Genomic DNA, 18914 nt, shown 5'->3' on the forward strand with positions numbered 1-18914 from the left:
CATCACAAGGGCAGGAAAAAGAGATTACAGGTGTGCTGTGTGCATGCGAGTTTGTGTTTGGTGTGTGAGCCTGTGCGGACCTATCAGCACTCACACATTCTGTCATTCAGACAGCCCGGTAGCACACAGCCACAAAATGTAAAATGCACAACCCATTGGGACTGATCGACCACAGGTTCACCTTTCTCAAAGTCCATCCCCCTTACCCAGCATGTGAATTCTTAACTTGGTCCTGGTGTAATTGAAACCCCCCCGAGTTCCACCTCGACCACAGGGTAGACAGGACTTTATACTCCTGCCACAACCACTGCTGTTGTTTTATTAGCCCGTTAATTTATTTATTGTATAGCTCCCTAATTTACCAAATTTAGGCCTCAGCACCAAGGATAACTTCATATTCTTTACATTATTGCTGTGTTTTTTTCCTAACCATTGAATTTTTTCTTGATTATGTTTGAGAAAATTGCAAAACAAAGTTTAATAACAGACTTGTAAACTTCATGTTAAAACAATGGAGGATGGATGTAGCTGTTGAGTATATTTACTAATTCACCACAGACAACTAATTACTGACTGCTGTGCATGGATTGTGCCGTCGCTCATGCAAATATGCGTGTGTAGATACAAATGCATTACACACCATAATACTCTGTAGTCCACATAAACATGTTACTTTTAATGGTCTCTAGAGGATAATTGGAAAATAATTATGTGTCTGGAAACATAAAAATCCACTGAGATGACATGGGCTTGAAAATTATGCTTTGAAGGTCCTGAAGCATGTATGCAGTCTGTTAATATTTGTGTATGTATCTTTCCACTCCTTCCTACCCACTTTATTTAATGTGAGGTCAGTAGTAGTGCAAAGCCATTAACAGGCTTGATTCACAGCTTGATAGATAACATCCCAGCAGACCTCCAAAAAGAAAAAGTGTTTACACAGACACATGGCCAATCTTCACATTTAGCTGTAGTTCTCAGTAAAATGTAATACTTTCCCGAGAGTATTTTTAAAATGTCCTTTTTTCCAGTTTTCTATATTTTGAATAGTTGTTTTGTATGGCCGCTTTTCAATTATCCAAAACAAAAAAGGAAGCTTTACAAGTTAAACAGGCTGAAGGATAAAGAAAGTGGGAGAACTAGGGTTTATTTTGCAAGGTAGCATGACTGTTAGCCTGTCCTTGTTGTGTAGGTCTGGTACACTCATACACAAAAATGCACACATGGTTGATCCAAAGCACTTTTCTTCAGGCATCTCAGCAATTGAAAGCTGAACTGTTTGATATTCGGAAGACAGAAATGTTTAACGTTTTTCTTTTCGTCTTCACCCACCTCCGCTTTGTCTTGGCTGAACCATATTTCTGTTGTAACACAAAAAAGGAACAATTATTGATGGATAGCTGCATGCAAGAGTCGATCAGTGGATTCTGAACATAAAGTACTGTTGCTCAAAGAAGTAGTTTAGTCGAAAAGGACTGATACGTTGTTTACTAAGTATACAACAGCTCAAAACTGAACAGTAAAGCTTGCACATTTTCAAACACATTTTCTAATTGTGAAAGCTGTTAAATAAAACCAAAACAAGCCTGTATAGCTTGCAACCTTCGCCTATCTGCTTGTACGTGGCACATTTACTAAAGTAATGATTTAACGACAAGCACAAAATCCTCCATTTCCCTCTGTGACTGGTCACAAGTCCTGCTCAATCATAGAAGTGATTAACCTAGCATTATGACATGAAGTGAAAACCAGTAAGCTCCGTAAGTGAATGACAACAGTTTAATGATGTAAAGCCTCAGGAAAAGTCTGCAGGGAAAAACATAAATATAGGAATATAGAGCTTGTGTGTTTGTCTGCCTTCACACTCAATGCATCGCTATCCTGTGAAATGCTTTTTCCTGGTCTGGCCAAGCCTGAAGATATTTTTACAAAGGATGAAAGCAGGCACCTGGCCTAGTACACTGACAACAGACCAGAGACTTGAACACACATAGCAAAGGCCTAATAACATATAGCAAACGTATAGCAAAAGGGCCGAACCAGGAAGAGCTCAGACTCATACACGGTCTCCCACCCACACTCACTTTGTGCTGGAAAGAGGGGTGTTCAGTGGAAGGATAGCAAGCGGTTCCTCTTCAAAAGTGTTCTTCCAGATAGTTTGTTTTTCCAATCAACCTTGAAATCACCTCACTGGTCCGAGCAAAAGCAGAATTGCAAGCTCTCTTGCTCTCTCTCACTCCCTCACACACACACCCACACTCTCTCTCTCGCTCTCTCTCTCTTACACACACACACATACACACACTCCTTCTCTATCAGCTTTGCCTTTATTTACTCTATAGATCGGTGAGAGGAGCTGTTAGAGAGAACACCAGGGGAAGAGGAGAAAGGCAATCAATATTACAGGAGAGGAAATCAACAGGAGTGGATGGTGCACCTGGCTGTGTGTGTGTGTGTGTGTGTGTGTGTGTGTGTGTGTGTGTGTGTGTGTGTGCTTCTCTGATAGCAGTCATGTCCTTGACATACACTGACCATTTGTTTAGAAAGACAAATATCTTCAATAATTACTCACATGTTTGACTTTGAATGCACACGGCTGCGTGAAGACATATGCTTCCATTTATCCTACTATTTGCAAAATCCCTTAAACCCCACTATATATGTTTAGATCCATCAAAATTTACATCAGACACCCCCCTCCCTCGCCCCTCCCCGCGGGGAGGGCTCACTAAACCTTGAGCCTCACCTGTCAGCTAAACAGACTCGGCCGTCTCATGCCATCTTCTGCCAAGATGCAAAACGTATGCTAATGCCTGTCAAACTCAGCAGGTGAAAGGAAAGTTTTGAATCGAAGCAGCTCCTCCTTTTCATCTTTTTCTTTTTTCCCCCCTACTCTTTTACCATTGACATTGAATACCACACACTGTCAATCAGGGGAAAGCCTCCTACAGAAGAGTGAGCATATTATAGGCTTCCTGTATCCATATGGGCAGAAGCAACCATAAATGCATTCCTACATGCATGCATTACATGATTTATTCTACGCTGCAGAGTGAAAACATTTCACTTTCAAAACAAGTCACTTTTAAAAAGATTTATCTTTAAATGTCAGAATTTGACAAATTAGTCAATACTTGTTATATTCAACCGTGTTTACACTGTTTTTTTGGTACATGCTAGTCTGATAGGGCTTATTAAGCTTTCTGTTACTTCCATCCACACACCAACCCTTCCAAGTAAAGCAGAAGCACTTCTGCAGGGAGCCAATATAACAAAATGTTACAGCCAGGTTGTGGTTATGTTACCCCCTGTAATGCCAGTCTGTCAGCTGTCAGTTTTGTAAGTGGTTAACTACGCTGTCAACACGCCTATCGTGCATGACAGCCAGACAGATTGGAAACCATATTTGGAGAAGTACCATTGTCAAAATGAATGTCATCATATTTGGCATGGATTTTGAGAATATCACACATTCCTCTGTGATATCAGTGTCAATTCGAGACAAGTCGTGCTAATGTTGAGATATCTTCACATTAATAATTGGTTTGACATATCTCAATCTCTGCTTTTGGCTGTGATATTGGTAATATTCCCAGAGCACTGAAATCACTCTCTCCTTGTCACTTTTCTCACTTTTTCATTTTCTTATTCTCCTCCTACTCTTACCTCTTTCCAATATCACCATTCAAATTACACTCCATCTCCAGCAGAGTTATCATACACTATATTCTTCCTGGGCACGTTCGTATGTGTTACCGTTACTTCCACTAGTCCATTTACAGTGTGCATTTTTTATTTATTTATCATAATTTTAAATGTGTTTTGCTCTATTTTACATTTTTATTTTTGCATATTTTTGCCCCTTTGATCTGTGTCAGGTGTGAGTGCACTACACAGTACGATGAAAAAATCTTGAACAACCCTTCACTTCTTTATATTTTGTTTCAATGGAGCAAGACTTCCTTGTCAGTTTTAAAGTGGTGTTGTTCTTCAGCCTTTCTCAAAGTCTTTTGAAGTTGGTGTCTGGCTGCTTTTTCCATCCATTTTCAATCCAGTCCTTGTGCCTGACTATTTGAAGGGGATTTTGGTTTTGGTTTTTTTTTAAAGCCACTTAACACTCACGTATGAATCATTCAAGCATAAAAAAGTTGCTTAATTCAAGAGATGAATCATTGTTATTTCCACACATAACAAACAACTTTGCAAAGCTATTTTAAATTGTATTTAACACATTGTTGATACCAGCCTGTCACAAAAACATAATTTGTTCTCAGTTGCTTAGTTAAATGTATATATATTTTTAGATATTTTTAAGAAAAATATTTCTCCTTCTATGCACCGGTCTTTCTGAATTAGTTGTTTGATACTAATTTAGTTATTAAATGACCATAGATAACATTATATGACAGGTATAAAAACATTATTGCACTAAGAAGGTATTCCCAAAGCGTTTTTAAACAAAAACTAGAAGTGCCAGGTCTAAACTATCTACAGCAGTTTTAAAGTAATTTCCTTAAGAAATGAGGAAAAAATGCAAGAAAGACCTGACACAGGTCCTAGGAGATGCAACTCCTTTCAACTGACCCATCTACTTTTCACTGAAGCCTCATTGAAAATGGTCTCAGTGGAAGTGTGTCTGTCAAGAAGCCCATTATAAAGAAGGGTAACCGGGAGAACAGGATGAGGTATGTCAAATTAAATAAGAATTGGATGAAAAATCAGTGACAACAAATTAGAAATTTTTAGTTCAACCATCGTCAATATGTACGCAGGTCAAGAGAGAGGTACAGTGAGTTTCTACAGCCATCTGTGGAGGCTAAAGACTGTCATGGTTCGGGAGCTGCATTTGAACCAGTGGTCCTGGAGCTCTTGTCAAAACTGATGGAATTATTAACGCAAAAAAGTAACTTCAGATTTTGCTCTGCCATGTAACACCATCGAAAAAGTATCTGATTGGCAATGGCATAATTTTTCAGTGTGACAATGGACAGGGCCCAGACCACAAAATTATTGAAGCAGTGTGGGATCATCTTGACAGAGAACAGAATAAAAGGCAGCTAACATCTAAAAAAAAAAAGGTTGAATGTCCTTTGAGAATCCTGGAGAACTATTTCTGAAGATTACTTGCTTGTCTAAAAGAGTTCAGGCTGTATTGAGAAACAAAAGTCATCATACCAAATATTGTTAACTAAAAAATTGTTTACATTTATATATTTGAAACACTATCCCCCCCAACAGCTTGTGGGGATAGGTTAATTGATTAATCCAAATTACCCATAGGTGTGAATGTGAGCGCGAATGGTTGTCTGTCTCTGTGTGTTACCCCTCCGACAGACTGGTGACCTGTCAAGGGTGTACCCCGCCTCTCGCCCTATGACAGCTGGGATAGGCTCCAGCACCCCCCACGACCCTGAAAAGGATAAGTGGAAGCGGATGGATGGATATTTGAAACACTAGTTTCTAGTTTACAAATATTTTTAAATAAATCACTGCATCTGTTTCTAATTTTGTGAGCAAAACATAAAGAAAATCAGAGATGGCTTGGGATTTTTGCACACTAATGGGAATGGGAGTAGTAATGTCATGCTTCTGGCAATAGCCAGATGTCATGTTCTAGCTTATCAGATAAGATCTGTCAGTACAACCAGTAGTAAATCTCTACAGGTAAACTGTGATTATACTGGGGCACCCTAATGAATCAGTGGACCCAGATGATACTGCTACTAAAAGTGTCAATTTGCTTGAAACTTGTAAAGTTTTACAAGCCCACAACTTATATTGTCTTTGGAGTACCACTATGTTTCATAGTAAATGAAGGATAACATAAATCTAAATGCTTCTATGCAGTTGTATGCCAGTGTCCCACAATCACGTCTCCATAAACAGTTGTCTAAGATATGTACATGTGTTTTCTTTGCAAGCTCCTTTGACAACATATGTACAAGCTTATTAGGCTGATACAAAAAGTTCAGGAAGTCATTAGTAAACACAAAATGGCTGATAAAACTTGCAAGTCATGCTGCAAGCTTCTTGCCCCTTCAATCCTTTGTATTCCCAAGACATCTTTGGTGCTGTCAAACGAATAACCTTTTCGGAGGGAAAAGCTAATTGGCAGATCCGTTGAACGTTTTTTTTCTCTCTGTCTTTCTCCCCTCTCTCACCCACACATTAATTCTACACCACCGCTACCTGTCGCTGTGTTCACAGCCATCCATTACCTCAGTATGCTCATTACTGTGGTATGCCACACTAATGCTAATTAAACTGCAGTGCCACAATTAGCATGCCGCCATAGACTCATTGTGTTTGGTTGCAACGACCACTAACCTGCCCCTGGAGGACAGCTCTAAGTGCTTTGAAATATATTGTTAGCAGGGACAGTGACTGTCAACACAAAAACAAAGTTTTTGCAATATTAAAAGGCATCAAATTTAGCAGTTGGCCTAACACCTTTAAGCACCTTTAGTTGCAGTGTTCCCAAGATCAAGTAGGCTGAAATTCTATTAATTCCAATACATCCCTTTATTCTTTTTTTTACAACAGCAGTGGTGTTATGCAGTCTAGTCTCTTTTAGGGTTGAAATCACAAAGCAAGTCTCAACGTAATATAATGTGTCCCATGATAATGATGGCACCATGATACAAATATTCAGGAATACTCAATATACTCTAAAACAATTATCCAATGTGTCTCCTGGTATCTGTGTAATTGGAGATGGAAAGGCATACAAGAAAAGATGACAGTCAAGAATTATTTGATTATAGCACTATTATGTAATTCATATAATGTTTCACATCTAATGATTTGTGTTCCCCCCGCTGTCTGGAAATTATTGGATGAAAGCGTGTAGAATGCCTGCATGCTTTAAGAACAGTATTCAATATTTGGCACCAGTTTATCCCAAGAGGAAGTAGCACAATATATGAGGTGCATAAAGTTGTGCTGTTCTCCATGTGCCTGCACTTCTGCTTTTTTAGAAGTCCCGTTTCAGTCATCTCAGAATTCACAGAACTTTTTGATTATGCCTATGAGGTGTATCTATTTTGTGAATGTGCTTGTAAATATATTTTGTACAGCTAGAAGCTAACTGAGAGAAAATGGAGTCTTTATAAAATTCATCTTCTGAAAAGTTACTGTATGAGCATATCCAGTCATTGATAGACCTCCAGTGAAGGGAAATGGCTAGAAAGTCTTATTCTTGCATCATATAGATATAAAGACGCCAGCTATTTGAAATTTGTTTCAATCACTTCTTAATGCACTGCTAAGATCAGTGTTTAAGAAGTTGTACTCAGTTTGTTAAAGTCCTAAAGATGACTTGACCAACTCTCAGAGTATGTATGCAGTTGTTTCTTTGATCTTGAGATTCTTGGATCTGTGGCATTGCTCTGATGTCTGTGGCCAGGGGAGGATGGCCACCCCTGTGTATGGGTGACTGATTTCACCCCTCACCTCTTGGTGGGTGCGAAGGGAAGTTGAGGGGAAGGGAACAAGGCCAAGAAGTGACAGGGGCATCAGGACGGAACGGAATTCTGCACATCCCAGTTCCCTCTCAACTGTCACCATCATTGTGTGAAGACACACACACACACACACACACACACACACAAACCAATCTACCTAACCCCAACACACATCCGCAAGCAAGCACACCCACTTTTAAGTCAGGACCATTGCTCACTGTCACCTTTTGTCACTCTGCCACACACAGGGAAGCACAGACACTGGGAAATGGACATAAACACACCCACATAGTGGTGAAGGTGTCTTGCCTTTGTCTGGCAGAGCATGAACCAGACACAGGAACTGACATAAGACTGAGAGGATTGAATGAGAGACATGGCAAGAGTCAAAGGAAGTAAAGATATATGGTGATGTATTCCAAGTGATGAGGTAAACTGAGGAAGGGAGAAAGAGGTTGATTATAAATTCACAGCGAAAATGAGGAGGGATTAGGAATCTTCTGGTTAAGTAAACTAAACTCTGTAAGCAGGTAATCTTGATGAGGATGTGAGGGTAAACACACACACTCACAAGCTCACACACACACACACACACACACACAGACCATATGAGAGATCACCTCTGGGGAATCGTACTCAGGTAAATCACTTCACATGTCCCGTCACATAGCTGTTTCTATGGCAACAAGAGCTAAGTCACAACATAATAACCTTGTTATATAATCCAACGGTAATCCCTACTGATGTTTCAGCATTAGTGTCACCAGTGTGTTCATTTCAAATCATACATTGAAAGGCTGAATCGCTTGATCTATATTTAGTCTTGATATATTAGGTGTAATTAGCTGATTTTAGATGACTATATGCAAAAAAATTGGTGTATTTGCTATCCAAATTTGGGATTGTGGGGTATGATTTATTTTTTTACTCAGTAGTTGAGCCATATTTTGTGCTCTTTTGTTCATGCATACCTCAGATGATGAGCGTGCTTCTCACAGTGAACAAAGCCAGCTATTAATATGCGGCATGGACTAGCTCCTTGTTAGCTCAAATTCAGACTAGGCAAAAAGGAAATGTTCACAGTAAAGTATGAGATTGTGTTGAGAATATGCAATAGGCAAGACCATTTCAAAAGCTGTGCTTTCTGAGATGTATGACATATTTAAAATGAACCCATCTAGTTGTTTTGTCAATGTCCCCAGTTCGAAACAGCTTTGTGACCGTGAATAAACACACCTTAACACCCCAGGCTGTATATCGACTGCCTGAATCAACAGTATCATATGCCCCTATCTATAGTTGCACACATGAAGGGAAATAATACAATGTACTGTAGATAAAGATGAAAGCTGAGTGCACTGTTGAAACTCCATTGAAAACAACCATGCTGTCCCCCTTAAAGGGAAGTATGAAGACATCAACATGGAACCTAAAACATGGAACCTCTGGAAATACTGTAGATACACAGCAATAGTAAACTAATGCGTTTCTTTGTCTGGGCTTCTATCTTATGAATGCCAGGTCAAACTGTGTTGATGTAGTAACAGGACAGTGATATGTGAGCCATTTCAAAACTGTTCCCTTTTAAATCCATCGCGTACTTTATTCCATCTAAAGTATCGCATTTTCTTTGCTCACTATGGGTGCTTAAAGATGATAATCATAAGACTTCCAGTGACAAAGTAAAAAAAATATAGGTTTAAAAAAGTATAACATTACTAATTAATTACTTGGTTTCTGCCTTTCTCACATGCACTCAGCTAACCAGCATACCTGGTATGGTCTAATGGCATTATCTGGACCAGGAGTCACATCAAACACGATTAAAACGACAGCCTAATAAACCTGTCACAGCATGTCACCACCGCCTGTTTCTACCAGGGGACTGTTTGTTTGTTAGTGTGTGGAAGTGAGAGAGTAAGACGTTGTTGCCGTGTCTTTTGACTACTGCTAAATTTGCATAGCACTAAAAGTCATGGCAGAGAAACAGCTGCTCGTTGATGCCCGGAGGCCAGGGCTGATGCTGCCAAATCTAATCACCGCCTAGTGCTAGCATCTTTTTTGGGGGTTTTTTGTGTTTTAAGATTTATAGGTTGTTGGAGGAGTTTGAGCTAATGACACCCATTTAGAATATTGGTGACGTCAGCCTCTCCTTTCCTCACTTTTGTTTTCCGGTCATCCATCACGAATTACATTTGACGCTATTATAGAATTTAATATTGCAGCGACTTTATATCCAAATTGTAAGCTTTGTGAGCACTTTGGTATCACGATGTTTAGCAAAAATATTTTGTCATCAGATAGTCTTTGGTGATCACATATTAAAGCATTTCTAACTGTTTACATATTTACGGTATGCAGTTTATATATACTTTAATAGGTTCTTTTAAAAAAAGTCTCATACAGCTTAAAACCTGTGCAAAGGAGCAGTCTTACTGTATAATTTTCTACTCAGTTGGTGTTCTTGCACCAGTGGTATGCAAAGGGGATAGCTCAGAGATTTCTAGACCTGGGGCAGAGATTCTGCAATTTCTGTGTCTTCAAGTATGGCCTTATAAAAGACAGATTGTGTGTGTGTGTGTGTGTGTGTGTGTGTGTGCACACATGTGTGCACACAAACCGGTTCACAAACCGGAGTAACAGGGTCATGGCCAGTGGGCCAGGTAATAACTCTCCCGCCAGCCCCTTCATGCGGATTTCTGCTCTGAGGACCACCACTCTTAATGATAGCAGGAGGAGGTACGCTTACTCTTGTGTGTGTTCGTGTGTGTTCAGCTGCGTTCGTGTGTTTGGTCACATGTGCAAGTGTGAGATGTAGCCACCTTAAAAGTTGAAGTGTCATTTGACTGAATCACTGTGACATAGCCCCTGCTCTAAGGTACTTTATATAGGCCGAGGCTATTAGTATGTATAGACTTCTATATGGTGTCTGATGATGCATGGTTAGCACAGTAATTGGTTTTTAGTTGGACTACAGAGTGCCTATTTGTAGGGCATTGAATCACCACAAACAACAGTTAATATAACAAAAAACTGTGGGTAATATATAGCAAATCCTATCAAATTTAAGTATTTTAATTCATAATAAAGTGGCATTACAATGTGCCTTATTTAATGCTTTAAAGTACAAAGGAGTATTGTACACAGTTGATATTACCTACCCATTGTGTTTTTGCGATGACATGACATCAATCATGTCACCTTTTTAAGCTAAATGGTACATGGTAAAATCATATGCATGTCATTTTAATTCATCTCCTAGTGTTGACTATGTATCTATTTTTCTGGCTTGTACGCATATGTTGCATACAATACTGTAGCTATGATAAATATTTTGTGGTGAAATGTATTGTTCATAAGGTTGTCTTGCTTTTAATAGCTGTGACAGCCTCACCAACAGTTGCCAAAGCTAAAAAAAAAAAATTCCTTCTGTGCCCTTTGCCCAGTCTCTCTCTATAATTGTGTCACCTTATCAAAGGCTGGGAGAAACAAGAGTGCAGATTAGTTTTCATTCAGGGCCCATCTAATCCTTTCAGCTTGTTCTTTCATAACGTGTCATTGCCAGTCAGTCAAACAGCTCTTCACAACAGCAGTGTTTACTATCCAAATGAATAGATGTTGGACGTCTAATTCTCTGGAAAAAAAAAAAGGGAACAGATAGCCCGAGTCAAGCTTTTTATGACTGCTATTTGAAATCTAAATCGCTTTGATCTCGGGGGTCCTCTAAATGTTCTATTCTTTGATGTTTACAAAAGGGTGAGATTGTTGCATATTGTTACAAATGATGCAATCTTTCTTTCCTTTCAGGGTCCGCGTGGAACGTAATTGAAAACAATTATCCAGTGCTTTCCTCTGATAATGCCCATCACTTACATCAGTTAAACCATGTAAGGCATTATCTTAAACATCCTTTCAGTAAAAACCCAAGTCGCCAAATGGCCAGATAAATTCTCCCCTCTCCCGGCATGGACATAGCCAATGTGTGTAGCTATCCTATGCTTTGGCTAGAGATTCAATCAGGATGTAAGACCATTTGGTAAATGAAAATATTCATATGCATCTGTTAACTGGTTACCCACTAGCATCTCAGTAGGATTCTCTGCTGGGAGTGAATAAAATAAAATGAGGTTTTATTTAATCAAACTAAACAGAGCATTGGTATGCATGAATTGTGACTGTGTGCTGGTGGAAGATGAACAATTTGATCTGAATGTTTGCGTGATTGGTGGGTGACATTGCATTGTGCTTTAAGAAAATGCTGATTCTAGAGCGAGCCTGTGTTTTGTTGGTGTATCCCTCCACCATGCCAGTGATCTCGATGAACACAAAAAAATGAGACATCAGCTCTATTGCCCATTATTAGGAAGGTAGATTAAAAAATCGGTAGCTTCCCTCTTCTCTTGAGTCACTTTCTCTGCATTGTTGAACTCAAACAGAAATTATTTGACCCCTTTGTTTTTGTTTAAACCTGCTCAGCAATTCTGTGACCTTAAGACTCTGAAGTGCAGATGCAATATACAGTTTCTGCAAGGCCAGAGAAAGCCAAAGTGAAACTGTTCTAGAAATTAGAAACACTCTTGCAAAAAGAGACCTTTTCTTTCTAGTTCATCTTGTGATTTAGTGCGTACAGTTTGTTTAAATAGTAGCTTTACAACAAACAATCTTATAACATTGTCTTTGGCAACATTTATAGACCCACACTTTCCATAAACAGCTTAACAGAAGATCAGTAAACAAGTTGAGGGATGTTGAATAGCTTGGATACATGTCTGATGATCTACCCAAAACCAATTTAATCGTGACCATGAAAAATATTTTCAACATTAACAGAAGCTATTTCAGTTTACTCACACATTATAGATAGGGCTACTTATGAATAACCAGAAAAATCAAAGTAAAAAGTAAATATAGCAGGATTGTTGTGATATATAAAAAACAAAAGTGTTCTCAATTTTAAGCATCTGTTTACATCAAACGAATAGCATCTCATGCAGATGCTATTCATTGAAGGAAAACTTTACAGGGCTGAAGGCAAAAGCAAAATGTTCACTTTGACCAAGGTGAAAGTGACTTTTCCCTTCAAAGTCCTGGAAAAAATAGAATTCTCCATTCCTTCTGTCTTTTTATTTTTTCAGTTTATTAATAAAAGCTGGTAATCACATGCAAATGAAATGTTACAAACCTCCTGTAAATATTCTTAGTTATGTTTCAGTGAGCTATTACCTTAACCCCAGCTGTTAAATAACGAAGGCAGGCATTTAATTGCTATCAAACTATTAGAATAACAGCAGTCACCATGAATGAAACTGATCATCACAAAATGATGGATAATAATAACCATCTTTGTGTGTTTTGTAGTGAGAGATAAGGTGTTGATGCTGTGTCGGTCAGGCGGTGATGTTTGAGCTGCGGTATTTCAACACCTCTGCACTTTTCTTAGGGCTGTCACAAAACACATAATCCTGAAAATAAATGTAATTAAAAAATGAATTAATTGTATTCATGTTTTTAATCACTGGCATCATACTTTACACATGACAACAGATTTGATTTACTGGAATAATGTGGTCTTACAGAGTACAAATACTTATATGTATTCTATATTTCTCTATAGGTGTGAAATTAATCTATAGCAGATTAAATTCAGTGAGTCAGGATATTTTTTTTTTAATCCATCTTCACTGCACATAACAACCAAAACAAATTGCCCCCTGTCCACTTTTTAAAGTAGAGGATCATACCTTGTCTCATAATCCTGTATTAACAAGTCCCAGTCCAGCTATGCCAGGTCTTGTTGTTGCAACCATCCACTCATACTGCATCATTACGTCTTATAACTGCATTAAGATGCGTTATAAGTCCTGCGGATGATAAAACATCAGCTGCAAATCTTGGTAGATGTGAATATTGGACAAAAATAAACAATTCAACGAACACATAAAAAGAAAACTGTAAAATTTGAAAATGTTATTCACTGCAAACTCAGCATTTACACATCCTCGCATCTTGTCCTGTTTACTCTGTTTCATTCTCTTTACTGTTGTGTTCCTACATCGTCATCATCCTCTCCACCACTGTCATTTACAGCAGCAAGAGTCTCATAAAGATGATGTCATAAATCTGGGTCATAATAAGGTTCAGCAAGGGACAGCAGATATTTATCAACCCTGAGCTTATCCCTCATAAATCAAAATGCTACTAGGGTTTGTTTTATTGGTCATTTTGAAAAGTCTGGTAACTTTTTCTGCAATGTTTTCACTGTAACTGTGCTGTAGAGATTGGAGTTACTATATTATAGAAAAGAAGGGGGGGGGGAAGGAAGATCAACAACTCCAGATGTAGGTCGGTCAGTTCATCTTCAAGGATGTGTCATTTGTGAGAGGACATCTAATTCCTTCTTTGAAATTTTAAGGAATTGTTCTATCTGTTGAACATTTTCTAAATGTATTAGGCCTGAATTGAATTTAGTAATGAGGCAATCATGCATAGTGATGATTCACTTAAAGAGATTGTGCCAGTTAATGTTAATAATGCAATACAGCCAGCGATTTTGGCATGAAATGCATGTTTTTCTACCAAAACACAATGTACCGTGACACTGTTAAGGAACGCACACAAAGACAAACATCATTATGGGCACAAAAGCACATACAAAGCAAGTATTTAGAACCTTATTTCCAAAAAAGTTGGAATGCTGCTTAAAATATGAATCAAAACAGAAGCCAATGGTACGCATGTAACACTATATCTAATTTTGAATGTTGCTGCAAAGCTAAAACTGCATTTTAATGTCGTGGTTGATCAGTGTTTGTCGGTGAAAGTGTGCTTTTTTTGGCAGGGGGGGGTTATGTGGGTTGTTTGCCTGGGGGGTTACTTATATGATGCGGCCTTATTAAATCAGTTCTAGAAGAGGAGGCACAGACATCAGTGATTGAAAAGCACAAAGGAACCTGAAGCGATTAAACCCCTACTCAAACCAGCTTAGAAGGGAAAGCTTCACAGAAAGCCAACAATGGTTGCATTCCTTTAAGTCGTGCTTCTCTTGTGCTTTCTTTTCCACACTCTCTCTCTCTGTTTCTCTCTCGGCAGCGCTCTTTACCCCTCCTCCTGTTCTGTGCCTTTCTCGAACAGATTATTTCTTTTCATTTTCTTTGTCTGTCTTCTTTGCAGCACGTTAGGCCGCTTAACTTTACAATGCTCATGTCAGGTCAAAACCCACCCTCCTTCTGTCTGTCCAATTCAGGAGAAAAAAGCCTCTTTCTGCATAAGGTATTACTGTATCTCAGATGTCAACCACCTCGAAAGTCTTTCTTTCATTCGTTCATTAAAGCCTCTTTCTTTCTTTTCAGCCTTTTATTCCTCTAAAGGAGTTTTAGGGCGCTCTCTGGATTTTCCAGGTTGTTAATTGCACAGAAAGTTTTTGTCTGAATCAATAGGGGATTAAACTTGAATAAGTTTATGAGGGGATTCGATTAGAACAAGAGCATGTGGGTGTTTGTGTAGAGAAGAAGGTTGAGGTGATATTACAGTCTGGGGCTGTTTTTTAGAATTTCTCGCTAAGCATATATTTAACAACAGTTTAAATAATTGTGTTTCCCAGCCACTTCTACTGGAATTTTTAATGTGAAAACTTTCCATTGCAGCAGTTTTGGTGAGAACCAGTTGCGCTTCTCATACTCCTTTAATTACGAGCTCATTTAGATCGCCCAGCTATGGGAAATGACCTTGTAGTCTATCAAGGGATTGTTTTTGGAACATGAGTCAGTAAACTCCTCTTACACCACAAATGGTCCAGTACTCCAGCTCCCCAAAACGCTGTATTCTACTGGATTAGACAGAAGTAATCTATCCCACGTCCCAAACAACATCCACATATCCACCTGCATTTGGCACTGCCCATGAATGCCAGTCATTAAGATGACTTTGCAAATAAGAGGACTACTACCTCTTTCCCAATGGGCCGTCTCCACTTCCACATATAGAGCAACCATTGTTTTAAATGTAACTGCTCCCAGCCCTGTGGTGACCAGCCTTCCATTCACTGAACACTGAGGCTGGTACGCTGCCAGAGAGGAAATATGATAAATGTGTATAGCACCAACTGTCGGGGAGGGGGAGGGACATTCTCTTTTTCCCAGATGCCAACAGGTGGAAAGGGGTAAGCCCTGGTCAGGTTACTGCAGGCATGCATATGCCAATAAGCATGTGTGTATTTGTCTCCACGAATAACACTCCCTGTTGTTGTTCTTTTTCCAGGTGTGCCAGAAAGGAGAAATGTGAGCGCTCATCAGAGCCCCGGCGCTTTGCATCCGACATCAAGCAGTGTGTGCGTCTCAGTGTCCATCCAAACAACATCTCCGTGTCCCAGTTTAGTGTCACGGTGAGTGGAAAACAAACTCACTGAATCAGATACCCTGAAATGGAAACAAAGGCTTGTTTGGGGCTTTAGATGCGCAAACCTTGTGTTTTTTCCCTGTGTGTGTTACATGTCCTATACTATCAGGCATCAGTTTCCTCTTTGTGTCACCTGGAAGATTAAATTTAGTCACATTTTAAATTGAAGTAATTAAATATATCTTTCTCTGACTGCATATGGAATATTTTTAGCAGCCAAACGTGCATTTGCTTTACTGGAGCCACATTGCAATAGAAAGTGAGGATAATTGAATAAGTTTCTGGTGAGAATATCTTGTCTGGCAGATTGACAAAATCACACTCTCAAGCATAATTTGTAATATGGTGGAATTACGCTCTAAATACTGATTAGTAGCTTGTTTTAACTCTGTAATCCTGCTTTATATGATTTTACTGACTGCCAGCAGGCATTCCTCAAATCCCGACCTCACAACTTACAATCCCGTCCAACGAAATGGTCTCCCAACAAATGTCAACAATCATTGACAGAGTATAGTTTAGCTCGGCTGTGTTTATTGTGATTGTTGGCAGCCAAATGCACCACTTTTCCCCCTGGATGTTTCATTCTCAAACAGCTGCCAGATTTAAAGGGTCTGAATTGTTTTTATTGTTTAAGTGTATTGATTGGTGTGCAAAGAGGCTGTGATCCATTGCAACAAAAATATGTCTCTGCAGAAACTGGAGAAACACAAGCGCTCGAACTATCTCGGTGTATCCCCGTGTCAGCTTTCACCACGACACAAAATCTTTTTTTTTCTTTGATTTGAACAGGATCAAGAGGCTAATGTTTTAAATGTCAGCATCTTTGACGTTACTAGAAAGTACTGCAGTAACACTGTGTGTTATATAGTATAAATATTCCACTTACCTTACTGTACCCAGCATCAGAGGTTAACACGGTGGTGCAATTTTAACTCATAAAGTGCAATCAGCATGAAAGATCTCCATTGCATCAAGGGTCACGTGCGGATTGCATTTTTTTTTTAAGAAGAAGAAGAATTCCTCTGCAACACAAAAATGATATTTATGAGTGTGTGTGTGTGCGTGCGCATTGTTGCTCAAGCCTTTCAAGTGTTTAACCTTTTGCCAGACATATCCCATCCAGGGGCTTCTGCCTAACAGACAAAGGCTTTTGTTTGACCTTTTTGTTCTTAAATATTTGTTGAGAAAGATAAGGCTTAGAAATTCTTGACAGAAACGGGTACACATCACCGCTGAAGTTGGACCTACTCTAGACGAAGCCATTATTTTCTAAGCTCCAGAAGTTCCAGAAAATAACTTTCTGAGCAAATAGTTTTAGGATCTGCCTCAAAAGTCATCATAAATATATCTGGCTGATCACAGCCAACACTGGAGGAAGAAGGGGTTGTGCTCGTTATAATACTATTATGCTTCTAGAGGGACAGATGGAACAGCTGTGTCATGCAGTTTTTCACACACACAGAGGATGTAGTCTTTTTACATGTCGTAATTCTCTTTCATTTTCTTAATTTTCTCCCTACATTGCTTTGCTATGCTATGGGTGCAGACGTTAGCAAGTCAAGAGGAAATGCGAGTGGAAGTTATTATAAAATGAAATTGCTCTATTACATCTGGGCTTTTAAGAGCTAATTGTTGCTTATATGGTTGATATTTCCATAGATTTTTTTTTTTTTTTATATGCCAGATGTGATGCAGGAATAATGTACTCTTAAGTTTAGATCTTACTTTTATGTCACTCTTCTGGACATAAAAGGTCATAAATAAAACAATCATGTCTGCTTTAAAGCTTGCTTAATAATAAACATAAGAAGACATCAAGTTTAAGTCAGTCTTCTCTGTAGCGTTGACTGCGTTTGAATAAATCCTCTCTGCAGCGAGGATATTTTTCACCCATCTAAGATGAACACCAACACATATTCTCAGCGTCAGGCATGGTGTTTTATAAACTACCGGAGGTCATTTGTGCGCGCGCATTTGTCGGCTGTTCCTATTAAAGATGAGTATGTTATTTCCATACTCATGCATCACTGCTGCGGCTCGGCTCTAAATGTAATTGAGGGAACTCTACATCTGTCCGCCTTTCCTTCTTAAAAGGAAAAATAAATAAAGAAGACGAGAAATAAAGGAGGTGAGAGAGAGACAAGTCATGCAGTGTCCACCTTTATGCTGGATGTTGTGTATCTATTCACACCAGTACCCATTAAATAGCAATATAAAAACAGCTCAGGTCAGCCCTTCTTTGGCGCTGAGGCAGCTTTCAACACTACTACTATAGGCTACGCTTCAAATCAATGCCTAGACCAAAGCCCCCTTGCAGACACAGTTTTCCGTCAGTATGTATATTTCAGTCTTGACCCCTCTCCATCTGCTCCCCAAGTCTGTTTTTTTTTCTCTTCCTTTTATCCACGGAGTAATTTTTCTGTCTCCCACTGTTACTAGTTCACCTGAAGCCTTTTTTTCCTGAGAAGCTGAAAGAGCTTGCATAGCATTTTCAAATGAAGAGGAGGAATTTGCATTCTTTATTTCAAAAGTCTTCTTTTCACTTGCTGTCCAGCACCCTGCGTGCCAGCACTCTCACTATTTCATCTTCTCACTAATAGTTCATCCTGCACTTTGAGTTTTACTTTGGATTTGAGTTTTCTGTTTTTATCATTTTATTCACCTTTTCCAAAACATTTTATACCACAACACCTTTTGTTCTCAAAGAGCCAGACAGCCAGGAATTTAATGTGGAACTGAAAAATCAATGTAGCTCATACAATGCCACAAGGCATAATGAAAGGTGACTAGAAAGGTATCAGTGCTCTTGGCAGTTGGATACAGCCTGTTAAGATGGAACTAATTTCAGTTTTATGTCTTAATGCATTAGAGGGTGTCCATGTTGTGTGGACATTCAGCCAGGATGTGCAACTGACACCTGGTTCAAGAACCCTCCCAGTGTCCCCTCTGGCCACTGACCACTGTGCTGATTGATCTTTACTCTGCAGTGACCTTGCATGAGTTCCCTGCTCAGCAGTCTTATCTGAAAATGTGAAGTTCTCACAGATGTGTGTC

General features: G+C 39.1%; 1 protein-coding gene across 1 annotated transcript in view; it reads left to right on the plus strand.

Annotated features, from left to right (window-relative positions):
• The window catches only part of plxna4 (plexin A4), a 243291-nt gene that overhangs the window by 149710 nt on the left and 74667 nt on the right, over positions 1 to 18914 (plus strand). The window contains exon 6 of the mRNA XM_085437437.1: positions 15720 to 15843. Coding sequence (XP_085293563.1) covers positions 15720 to 15843 — 124 coding nt within the window. The remainder of the gene's footprint in view (positions 1 to 15719; positions 15844 to 18914) is intronic.

The sequence above is a fragment of the Copadichromis virginalis genome, linkage group LG17 (genome assembly GCF_057382275.1).
Source record: "Copadichromis virginalis isolate Kocher_CV1m ecotype Utaka linkage group LG17, C_Virginalis_male_GT1.1, whole genome shotgun sequence".
NCBI lineage: Eukaryota > Metazoa > Chordata > Actinopteri > Cichliformes > Cichlidae > Copadichromis > Copadichromis virginalis.